The sequence below is a fragment of the Balaenoptera borealis genome (genome assembly GCF_965194805.1).
Source record: "Balaenoptera borealis genome assembly, chromosome: 5".
NCBI classification, from domain to species: Eukaryota; Metazoa; Chordata; class Mammalia; order Artiodactyla; family Balaenopteridae; genus Balaenoptera; species Balaenoptera borealis.
In genome coordinates, this window is record NC_138862.1 from 49,340,740 (window position 1) to 49,353,401 (window position 12,662).

The 12,662-nt window shown below is 39.5% G+C and overlaps 1 protein-coding gene across 3 annotated transcripts in view; it reads left to right on the forward strand.

Moving 5' to 3' along the window:
• Positions 1-6,139: 6,139 nt before the first annotated feature.
• Positions 6,140-12,662, forward strand: part of PCNP (PEST proteolytic signal containing nuclear protein) — a 32,789-nt gene continuing 26,266 nt past the window's right edge. For 2 of the 3 annotated variants that reach the window (XM_082392214.1, XM_082392213.1), the window contains exons 1-2: positions 6,140-6,295; positions 11,096-11,310. In XM_082392214.1, coding sequence (XP_082248340.1) covers positions 6,169-6,295; positions 11,096-11,310 — 342 coding nt within the window. In that variant the 5' untranslated portion in view covers positions 6,140-6,168. Of the gene's footprint in view, positions 6,296-10,893; positions 11,073-11,095; positions 11,311-12,662 lie in introns of all 3 variants that reach the window. The other variant, XM_082392215.1, reaches the window with a different exon arrangement.

Genomic DNA, 12,662 nt, shown 5'->3' on the forward strand with positions numbered 1-12,662 from the left:
GCTTGATAAAACTGTGATCTGTCCTTACATAAGTTGTATTGTTTCCAGCCAGATTCAGTGGCCACTTTTTACTAATTAAAAAAGACCATGAGTATCTCACTGAACTCTTCCCTCCTTGAAAAACTTCTTCCTTGATTTCCTTATCACAGCAATTGTCTTACTTTTCCCAGTCTAGCAGGTTATCTTCCTCATTGGCTCATTCATTGATTCAGCAAATGTTTATTGAGTACCTACTACGTGCCCAGAAGCATTTTAGGTGTTGGTGATACAGCAGTGGGAATACAAAATATTCCCAGCCTTCATGGATATAAATTCTTGCAGGCAGAAAGGAGACAAGACATAAATAATATAAAATGTCAGATGGTAATAATATGAAGGTTAAGGGAGAAAGGGGAATGCTGTAGTGGGGAGGCATTACCATTTTATACAAGGTGGTTGGGGACTGTCTTCTAAGTAGGTTGCTCACTGTGCAAGAACACCCATACAACCCTCTCCAAGCCATGCACTCTGGTGCAGGGCCATGTTTGCTAGAAGAAGCACTGTTTTCTTCATACACAGGTACTATCTGCCTTTAAGCCAAGTGCTTAAAAGATTGCACCCAATAACAGGGTATCCCTTTTCTAATTTGCACAAAGACTGAGAAGATGACATTTGAGCAAAGACCTGAAGAAAGTGAGAGTGAGCTATGGCGATACGAGGAAAGGGAATTTCCAGTAAAGGGAACAATGAGTGCAAAGGCCCTGAGAGAGGGTTCAAGACACAAGGAGGCTAATGTAGCTGAAGCAGAGTGGGTAAAGAGAGATAAAGATGAGGTCAGAGGAGTAGCTAGGGGTCTGTCATGTAAGCCTCTCATTGTAAGGACTTGGTTTTTATTCTGAATAAGATGGGAAGATCAGATGGTCTTGAGCAAAAAAGTGACACGTTCCTGATATTTTAACAGGATGACTAGAATGCAAGCTCCATGAGGGCAGGGATTTTTTTTCTGTCCTTTTTAACATTTTTTAAAATTGCCTACTCTTTCTTTCCTTTCTTTCTTTCTTTCTTTCTTTCTTTCCTTTCTTTCTTTTCTTTCTTTCTTTTTCATTTATTTTGGCTGCACTGCGTCTTAGTTGCAGCACACGGGATCTTCCCTGTGGCATGTGGACTCTTAGTTGTGGCATGCGAACTCTTAGTTGCGGCATGCATGTGGGATCTAGTTCCCCAACCAGGGATCGAACCTAGGCCCCCTGCATTGGGAGCGTGGGGTCTTACCCATGAACTACCAGGGAAGTCTGTAAAAAAATTTTTTTTGTTGTTGAAGTACAGTTGATTTACAATGTTGTGTCAATTTTTGCAAGATCTCAGTTCCCCAAGCAGGGATTGAACCCGGGTCTCATCAGTGAAAGCCCAGAATCCTAACCACTACGCCACCAGGGAACTCCCTTTTCTATCTTATTTACTGCTGTATCCCCAGGACTTGGTACAGTGCCTGGCACATAACAAGCACCTTTTATTAAGTCAATCAATCTGATTCATTTTAAAAGGGTCACTTTGGCTGCTGTATTGAGACGAGAAGAGAGGGACCAGCTAGGAGGCTACTGCAGAAACAAAGGTGAAAGATAATAGTGAGTTGGACCAGGGTGGTAGCAGAGTAGGTACCAAATACCAAAGAGATATTGGAGACAATGAGTATAAACAATCCTTTTAAAGAATTACTATATGAAGGGGAATAGTAATAAGGAGCTAGAGGGAGTTATGAGATCAAGAGAAGAGTTTTTAATTTTGCTATAGTTGTTTTGTAGATATGGGAGATATAAAGCATGTATGTTTGCTGTTGGAAATGATCCAGTAGTTGGCGGGGTGGGGAGGATCTGATAAAACAGTGGAGTGAGACCTTGTATAAGCAAGAAAGATGGGATTTACTGCATTAGTAACAGAAAAGAAGACAGAAAATCTAGGTACAAACGCAGGTACCACACCACAGATATGGTGAGAATATACAGAAGTTCTGTTTTGATTTCTATTATTTTCTTACTGAAAATAAGAATCAAAGTCATCAATTGAGGAGAGGGCAGAGAAAGTGGGAAATAGTCTAGGAAAGTGAGTGGATTAGGGTCATGGTTCTCAAAGTGTGGTCCCCAGACTAGCAGCCTCATCATTTGCGAACTAGTTAGAAATGTAAATTTGGGGGCCCCACCCACTGAGTCTACTGAATCAAAAACTCTGTCCGTGGCACCAGTTTTAACTGTTTTAAGAAGCCTTTCAGGGACATCCCTGGTGGCACAGTGGTTAAGAATCTGCCTACCAATGCAGGGGACTCAGGTTCGATCCCTGGTCCAGGAAGATCCCACAAGCCGCAGAGCAACTAAGCCCGTGCGCCACAACTACTGAAGCCTGAGCACCCTAGAGCCCGTGTGCCACCACTACTGAGCCCATGCACCACAACTATCGAAGCCCTGCTCTCTAGGGCCCGGGTGCTGCAACTGTTGAGCCCGCATGTTGCAACTACTGAAGCCCGCGCACCTAGAGCCCGTGCTCTGCAACAAGAGAAGCCGCCGCAATGAGAAGCCCGTGCACCGCAACGAAGAGTAAGTATCCCCCGCTTGCTGCAACTAGAAAAAGCCCGCGAACGGCAACGAAGACCCAACGCAGCCAAAAAGAGATGATTCTGATGTATACTAAATCTTGAGAATGGTATAGGGAAATATAATGGGATTACAGGCTGAATTAAGAACCAAGGTTAGTGATAAATTAGAAAAGAATTTGAAAAAAAACAAAAATTAAATAAAAATTAAAATTAAAAAATGTAAGCGCACACACACACACAAAACAAAGCCCATGAGCTGCTGTCACTTGACACCCAGTGCAATGCTGCTTCTGTATTTCATGGTACAACATCAGATAGCTCCAGCCCAACTGGGTAATTTAATATTACAGGGTCATGGGGCCAACCCTGATCTAACCAGTGAATGAGTGTTTTGGATTACTTGGATGAATAGAAATATGTTTTCATCTTAATTTGGGCTGTAAAGAAATTTGAAAGTTAAAAAACAAAAACAAGGTTAGTGAAACCATGATTAGTCACTTTTCCCCTCTAATTTGTTGTAGCTCTGTGCCTGAATTCCAGGCTCGGCTCCACCTCTTACTTATCTTTTCAGTGTCCCAGTTTCCTCTTCTATAAAAATAAAGTAATTGTAGCACTTAATTCATAGGGTGATGATTTAATGTACTTGATTTCATGTTAAAAAAATTGCAGACTATGCTTGGCATATAGTAAGCATAAATATATGTTGGATATTATAACTATCACCTCACAAATTACACATTTAAATTACAATAATAGAAACTTCCCTGGTGGCGCAGTAGTTAAGAATCTGCCTGCCAATGCAGGGGACACAGTTCAAGCCCTGGTCCGGGAAGATCCCACATGCCGCGGAGCAACTAAGCCTGTGCACCACTACTGAGCCTGTGCTTTAGAGCCCGTGAGCCACAACTACTGAAGCCCGCACGCCTAGAGCCCATACTCTGCAACGAGAAGCCACCACAACGAGAAGCCTGCGCACAGCAACGAAGAGTAGCCCCCACTCGTCACAACTAGAGGAAGTCCGTGCACAGCAATGAAGACCCAACGCAGCCAAAAATAAATAATTTTTTAAAAACTCACATAAATTATAATAATAGTTGTCTATATTACTCTCCATTTTCATTTTTGATTCCATTTTGTTTACTCATTATTTGAATAGCTCTTTAGAGACTGCAAACAATAGCTACTATTAAGCAAGTGCCCGCCACAAGCCAGGCACTGTATTACAAATTTTACCTGTATTATCACACTTATTCCTCTCAGTAACCCTATAAGTATTAGTACATTTTTACAGTTAAAATATATTCAGTAAGATTACCTTATCCGTTCAAACTCACAGATTAGCAAATGGCAGGGTTATAATCTAAATTCGGTTTTGTCTGATGCAATCAATGCTGCTGCTCTTTGCCCTGCACTCCACTGCCTTTTCATCCATTAACCCATTTGCTGGGGGTTACTGAAGATTGCATGCATCACTTCTTCAATTGATATTTATTGAAAACTGGTATAATCTAGGTCCTAGGGAAACAATGGTGAGCAAGATATGCACAATATGACCTCATGGAACAGACAAGTGAATGGATTAATATCTTGCATCCTTAACTTCTGCAGTGTGATATATGGAACTGGATAGCTGTATGTGACCTCTCTAAACTTCATTTTTCTCATTTAAAAATATAAGCATCATGTCATGTATCCTCAATAAGCTGTATTCCCAGCAATCAATAAATGGATACACATAAAAACTCAAAAAAAAAGCATATATAAGTAAATACATACATAATTACAAATAAAAATCACATGTTTATGTCTCCATTTATTTATTTATTTATTTGGTTGCACCAGGTCTTAGTTGCAGGCTCCTTACTTGTGGCAGGGGGCTCCTTAGTTGCAGCTCGTGGGCTCCTTAGTTGCAGCAGATAGGATCCTTAGTTGTGGCATGTGAACTCTTAGTTGCGGCATGTGGGATCTCATTCCCTGACCAGGGATGGAACCCAGGCCCCCTGCATTGGGAGCATGGAGTCTTATCCACTGTGCCACCAGGCAAGTCCCTATGTCTCCATTTAAAAAATGATTAAAAGTAAGAGTCTCAGGAATTCCCTGGCGGTCCAGTGGTTAGAACTCCGCGCTTTCACTGCAGAGGGCCTGAGTTCAGTCCCTAGTCGGGGAACTAAGACCCCTGAAAGCCGCTTGGTACGGGCGAAAAAAAAAAAAAAAGAGACTCAGCAATTAAGTAACTTTTGAAGATCACATCTAGGAAAAATAAAACAAACATGAATTACCTATTCTATGTAAAATAGTTTGCTGGGCACTTTTACATATACTGTCATAGATGGTGGACCAGGGACTTCAAATCACCAAATCACCGTATCAGCAAACCACCCTGCTTCTGTTGTGGGAAACACACTTTGATTCTTTCTGCATTCTCCAGACTCGGAGCCTGAGGAGTCATCCATTCACAAATACTCAGCACCTTTCATATATGAAATGTGCAATACAAACTGCTGTGAAGAAAAAAAAAATTTTTTTAATGGTCTCTGTGGTCAAGGAATTTTTGAGCCACCTAGGGAGAACTTTGTTTTCTTTTTAACACATATTGAGGGAAGTATACAATGATCAAAGAATGGTATATGGAATTTATTATCTCATTTGATCCCCAGGACCACCCTTTGAGGAAGTACTATTATTATTTCTATTTTATAGAGAAGGAAACATAGGTCTGTAGACAGTAAGAAACCCTCAAGGTTTACTCAGCCAGTAAAGGGATTCCAACCCAAGTTCTGACTCCGTAAGACCAACTTCTGTAACACTCACTGTATATTGGACTGCAAACCCAGAAACTACAGTTCCCTAGGCAAGGAATCGACCCCGTATAGCAAGAGGGCAGTATAAATATGGAGAAAAAGCGAAGATGAAGCTGAAAAGTTAGGCTGGGGCCCAATATAACGCTTGGACTTCATTCTGCAAACTCTGGGGATACACTAAAGGTTTCTAACTAAGGCAGAAACTACTGTGGTCTTCACGTAACAAAGTAACTTCTCTTGACACAGAAATTGCAGCTTGTAGAAAAATCAGTTTTACCACTTGCCTACGCGACCTTAGACAAATTTTTCTTTGGCCTCAACTCTCACAGCTAATTAAAAGAGGGCAATTCCGCATTGGACTATTCTGGGGATTAAACGAGATAGCGCCTGACACAAGAGGGCGCTCGATAAACGTTGATTTTGCTTTTAGGTAGGAATAAGAATTCGGTCCTTTTTTTTTTTTTTTTTTTTGAGTGGGTACACGTGATCTAGCAAACCAGACAGAATGAAAGAGCCTGGCTAGCTTCCGTCGGCCAGTTTGCAGAAACCTCACCTGAGCTCACCAGCGTTTCCAGGGTTATGATCCCACCTCCCCTCACTTCCCTGAATCCGCCAGTAAACCATGAAAATCTAACCCACCTCTAGTCAAGTCCCTAACCAGTCCTCGGACCGCTCAACCTACCCCGCCCTTCCCTCAGAGGATGCTCGCCGATGATATCATATCCATTTCCGTTTCCCAGAGGCCCTTCACGCTCTAGGGCCGCTCTAGGCTGCCGCTTCCAAGGCGGGCTCCGAAGCTCAATGGTTGCTGGGCGGGGCCGTGACGTCCTTGGCGTGGCTGCAGGGGAGGCCGCGGCGGGGAAAATGGCGGACGGAAAGGCGGGAGAGGAGAAACCTGAAAAGCCGCAGCGAGCTGGAGCCGCCGGAGGTGAACATAACCCCAGCGTCGCGGGCTACGTGGGATGCTCTGGGCCTTTCTTTGAGCTCCCCGGGGTGGGGGGAGTAGGCCGGGGCGAGAAGAGCGGATCTGGCGCTCACCCGGCCAGGTGCTGGGCCCAGACAAGCCCTGGGCACGCCCGGTGCGGCCCGGTGGCATCCGGGCCCACATCGCCTCCTTGCCGGGGGAGAGCCGGTCACTGTTCGTCACCTCCTGGCCCCAGCGGAGGCCCTGCTTCCGAAGAGAAGGGAGATGGGCCCCAGAAAGGGGGACCGAACTCGGGGTGGGACTAGGAGGGCGGTGCGGACGTAGTCACACAAAACGCACCCGGGCGCTCGCTCAGTGCGAGTCACCGAGCAGTGGCGGCAGGAACTGGCCGCAGGCCGAGTTTCCGACGGTGCCGGCCTCTCAGTTACACTTAGGAGTTAGTTTGCTGCTCCCTTTTCACTGAGGAGGTGGACTACCCTGGCCTTTTTCTTTCCTTTATTTTCAAGCCTAATTCTGATCCTGTAATGGGACGGGTCAAGGCGATGGAGGGAAAGAGGAATACCTTTGCCTGCCTCCTGGTTTAATCTGCCGGGTCTAGGGTTACGGTTTAGTTGCCTTTCTTTGAACTGTCTGCCTTTTCTGTGCTAGGCTGTTGCCAGCTAACTGCACGCCAGATATTTAGGTGGCTAAATAGGCTAGTGTGACTCTTCCTGTATTTTGTTACGATGTAAACTCAGGTTACAGCTATCTTTATTCTGTCACCTCCACTCCTCTAAATTTGGGCCTTGTGCATTAAGGAAAAGAAACATCCTGTAATCTCTCCAGCCCTCCCGCCCCTTTGTCCTCACAAGGCTAGTGACTTAACACGTGCGAGCTGAGCATAATGTCTTTAGAACGTTTTAAGTACCACACTCTTAACTCTTCTTCACGTCTTATCCCTGAAAGTATTTAATATGAGAAAATACAGAAGATTAATAGTATATGAAGGCAACTGTTAGGACCTCCTAACAAGTTTAATGTGATTTAACTTGGGAACAAAAATTGAGAAAAGTGTAATGTTCGGTTACTTTGGACCCAGAAATTCCTTTTTAAAAAATACGTACGGTGCCATTAGTTGAGCCCAAACTCCTTTCCCCCTTCTCACTCCCCTCCCGTCTTGTTTTTTGTTGTTGTTGTTATTGTTGTTTTACTAGTAAAATAGTTTATGAAGCAACAGTTTAAACCATTTAGTGCTACCTCCTTAGCGGTTTTTTTTTTCGTCAAAAATTGTCTTGGAAATTATCAAGTAAAATTACATTTAAAAATTAGTAGTTTGAGGAAAAACAAAGATCTGTAGCCTGAAGAATCTTATCTGACTTTTAGACTACCTTTTAACTTTTAGAATGGGTTTCTAACTGTCTTGACTGAGTATCTGAGATGTGTTTAATGTGAGCCAAAGTGTACCTTAAGGGAGTTCCCTGGTGGCCTAGTGGTTAGGATTCCAGGCTTTCATTGTCCTGGCCGGGGTTCAATCCCTGACCGGGGAACTGAGATCCCACAAGGCATGCCGGGTGGCCAAAAAAACAAAACGAAACAAAAAAAATGTACCTTAAGCGTCAGCATAATTCCACTATATAATTTGTCCACCACCCTTTCAGTTAGGGATAATTCGCTCTGTAGTATGAATATTGATGTTTCTACTTTAGCATATTTTTGTGAAGGGGTGATATAAAGTTATCTTTGCTAATTGCTATCAAAAATTATTGTCTCCTTGTTGGTGACTTAGAGTAAGTAATATCCCTTAATAACGTCTACATAATTTGCCTTGGGTGTGCCTTCCTTTGAAAGAAAATACTACTGTTAACATGTAAACCATTTTGAATGTCAGATATTTTTAATGAAATTGTACAAAGAAGTCATAGTTAAAACATTCATACCATGGATATTGCTAAATTGATAATTTTACAGCAAATAGGCCCTGTTTTAAAACAGTATCAAGTTTGTCTTGGGGGGCTTACCTAGAGATTATTCTGATTTTTAACTCCTATTGAACAGTCCAGTAAGTTGGAAATATAAGTATTTTTTAATGAGTTAACATAGTTAACATGAATTTATGTTAATAAGAGAAGCTACTTACTTGAACTACCTGCTCTCACCTTAAAGAGAAGGGATAATATTAAGGGTAAGGCTTTAGGTAGATTTTTTTTCCCTCCCTTTGGTTAAATTTTTGTAGTTCCTTGAAATAAGTAGAAGCTTTAGAGAAGAGCTAGACATATTGTAATCATGCCCACCTCAGGCTATTTTAGGTTATCTAAAACTACTTTAATGAAATTGACATTTATTGTGCCAGGAGGTTCTTGAATATGTCCTGTTAGAGAGATAGGTATGTACCCTTTTTTCAGATGAAGAAGTTACCAGAATGCCAATGCGTCATGAAGGGTATCCTTATGGACTTAAAACTTATTGGGTAATTTTTTTCAAAGTAAGGTACCTTTGTACTCCAAGGCCCACCTCTCCTCCCCCAAAATGCTAGTACCATGTGTAATTTGATTTCACATTAATCTACACATTTTGTTTGCTTAGAATTAATACAAACTAAAGTAGTACATGTTGTATTTAAAGGAAAACACTTAATGGACTTTAAAACACTTTAATGGTCTTGATAGTTTGCCTCTTCAGACGACAGAACCACAGATGTGAATAAAATTGAGTTGCTGACAGTTGATTACTTAATTAATGGTAGAGTAGTTTTCCCAACTCCCCTGTTCATGCTACATTTTTCTAGAGCATTCACTATAGAAATCTTCCCTAAGCATCATAGGATTGGACAGATAGTATTGTGTTTCATGTGTTAGCACATACTAGTTCAGTTAGTTGTCGCACTTGATTCTTGTTATTAATGTTATAGTAAGAATTATGTTTTTCACTTTTTGTCGTATTTATGCTTTGATTTTTCTAGTTCCTTTGTTCCAGAATTATTTTCTGGGTAAAAGGAGACCTAGAATTAAGAAAAGATAGGTTTTAAAAGAACCAGAAATTTTGACTAATTATAACCCTTGAGTCACAGTTCAAAGAGCAGAGTTACACTAAAATCAAGACTAAATGTTCTTTATTCTATTTGTTTTGATGTTTTTCAGACTTTGTGTTTACACAGACTTGTGCCTTTAGTGTACAGATTGCTTCTATATGTAAATCCAGTGGCTTTTTTATGTGTTTCTCTATGCTCTGATACGTAGAGCCAATGAGTTTCCAGTTTTAGCTGTGTGTCAGTCACAAAGAAGTAGTTATTACTGTTTGGGTTTTACTGTAAAATTCATACTTGATTAAAACTACACATAGAATACAGAATAAAATTTAGCATAAATGCTTTTAGTGGTAGACTTTGAAAAAATGTTTGCATAATACTGTCTTTTTTGTAAGAAATTCTAAATTCTAAATTTCAAATATTGAATAGCAATCTTACATTCTTCAGGTGCTTTTGTAATTTTATGTCTAAATAAGTGAATGGCACCTCAGACAACTATTCCAGTGCTGTCTTTGCTTCCTAGGGAAATCCCAAAACCTAATCCTGCTTAATTTCTCCCCTACATTGTTATTAAAACTTTCACCTCTTGTCTAAAGGTAATAAAGAGTTCGTTTTATTTTCCTGTAAACAAAATAAAATGTTCTGTTCAAAGTGCTTATTAATTTAGCTACCCCATCATTCCAAAACTATATAGATTGGGATCTATAACATCCTGTCTTTTAATTCATTACTTGTCAGTCTGTTTGATTTCCCCTTTTCTACCCATTCTAGCTTTTTGTCTTGTTTTCTTAGCTGTTGTCAGGGCCATCCCTTAGAGAACCTTCTCTTTCTCCATAAACTATTCATCCAGTGTAGCAGAATACATTCTATAGAGTAAATTGGTAAACTTGGGAAAGAAAATAAAATATTTAATAATCAGCCAGCCTTCTGTCTTACCTCCCAATATGTTTTTAAATAGCCTTCATGTGTAACAGGCCTAAGATATTCAAGATGAGAACTGATTTCATTTATTAATATAAAGAAGCAAAATTACTGAAAGACATCTTGCATTCCATATCTACATATGTATGCCTTCTGTTTGAAATTATCATTAGCTCACCTTTCTTTCATGAGAAAAAATAATATATAAACCTAAATATAGTTGTTGATATTAAGAGTAGCCTAAACAGATGTTAATCAAGCTTTGAGAGTAGAATGCAGTTACTCAAGAGGGGATGACCTTGAAGTCTTCCTTGAAGTTCCTTTCTAACTAAAGATTGTGTGAAATGTTCATGAAGAACACATCACTCAAGAAGATTACTCCAGGCTGTACTAACACTGTAGTTTGGGTAATAATGGGCTGTTCATAACAGGGTACTTTGTATAACTAGTAGTACATTATTGAAGAATATTAGACTTTTTATTAGTCAAGTGTATTATCCTATGATGTGACTAACTGCCAGCAAACCAGTTTGTATAGAATTTATAGATCTTAATTTATAAAAAAAAATTCCACAAATAACTAGATTATTGTACAACTTACAGTGTTTAGTTGAAGGGTCTTACTTTTTGTGAACTCTATATTTATAATTTTAAATTGCTCTGTATTTTATGCTAGTTAATTCATGGGAGCCTCTTCTACTGCCACACAATCTCAGTTCCTGCTGTATACTCTAACAAACAGTGGAAGAGACTGTTGGGTTCAGTAGGTGACAACTGCAGAGGTATCTTCCTTATAACGATGCTTTTTGAGGTTGCTGCTCCCATCAATCTGCTCAGTAAAAATAGCTCATCTTGGTAAGTTGTTTCGACTTCACCAGGACCTGAAGAAGAAGCAGAAAAACCTGTGAAAACTAAGACTGTTTCTTCCAGTAATGGAGGGGAAAATTCCAGTCGCAGCGCTGAGAAGCGATCAGCTGAAGAAGAAGCTGCAGACCTCCCAACAAAGCCTACAAAGATCTCCAAGTTTGGATTTGCCATAGGTAGTCAGATGACAAAGAAAGCCTCAGCCATATCCATCAAACTTGGCTCAAGTGTGAGTTGTTATTTTATATATTATATTTGTAATGGGTCTGAAAATTTGTTTTCGAAACCTGCTTTTATTGGATTATGATAAATTAAGTATACAAAGATGTATAAAAAGATACATTGGTGCATGAACTTATTACATGTAAGTATTTAAGAAATTAGTGGCTCTATATTCAAGAAAGGTCTGGATGAATTATAACTCAACAAAGCTGTTTTTAAAAAGGGTTTGGAATATGAGAAGGAACAACTATTATAGGGACTGTGTGATTTATAAAGTAATAATACCTTAGAATTTCCTAAGTTGAGCAAGACCTCTGAAAAATATTTTTAGAGTTTCAGTTTATTTTTCTTATCTTTTAATTCCAGTGATATTAAAAATAATATCTAGAAATCATTTATTTGTATTTTAAAAGATTAATGTTAGTAAGGTATTGCTTAATAAGAGCTTCCTGATTACCTTACTTTGAAGCTACAAATGGACATTGAGTATTATAATCTATGATAGTAGTCCTTTACAGATCAACTTTTGATTCCTTGTTTTAAGATGTAAACCTTGAATTAATACTTATTAATTAATTTCCTGGAGTATCTGGAAAGTATTTGAAGTATTAGGTTGAAGCGTATGAAGTTTAGAGATTTAACTATTTCTGATCTACAGAAGTGTTAATTTCATGTGGTTCAACTAAACAGATCTCTTCTTTAAGAAAAAGAAACTTACTTGAATAGTGTATTGCTATTGGCTTTAGAAGATGGTTACATTCTTGTGTAAGGAGAATAATCCTAAAATTGCTTTTAAGTTGTTTGTTCCTGTCTGTTCTGTGAAAATTAATGCTCAGTTGCCTGGATGCATACAGCTTGATTTCTTCATTAGATGTCATTCAAAGATCTTAAAAATATGATATGGATCAGATTCCTACTAGAGTCAGTGTGTTTGAGCTATACTTCTAGTTTTAAAAAAGCTACCATTCCTCAGAACCCCTACTCCCACCCTATGCTGTTTTGCTTTTTTCCTTTTCTTCCTTTTTCTAAAAAATTTAGTGTGAACAAAAGACATTCAGCTTGTAATTTCATTACTTCATGACTCCTCTCCCAATTTGAGCTGATTCTTTTGGTTTAATATGTTTTTTATAAAGTTGCATAGGCCTACCTGCATAGATATTTACTTTTTTTGATAGTCATTAAACATGTGGTTCTCATGTACATTTCTCATACAGGTGTTCCCCTAGATAATAGATTTTACGGTGCTTGAACACAGCTCCTAAATCAGATATCCATATCCCTACTTTTGCTAGATCATTGACGTGATTTAGTAATTGCTGATCATTTTAGTTGGGAGGGTTATGCTTGAAAAGGCCTATT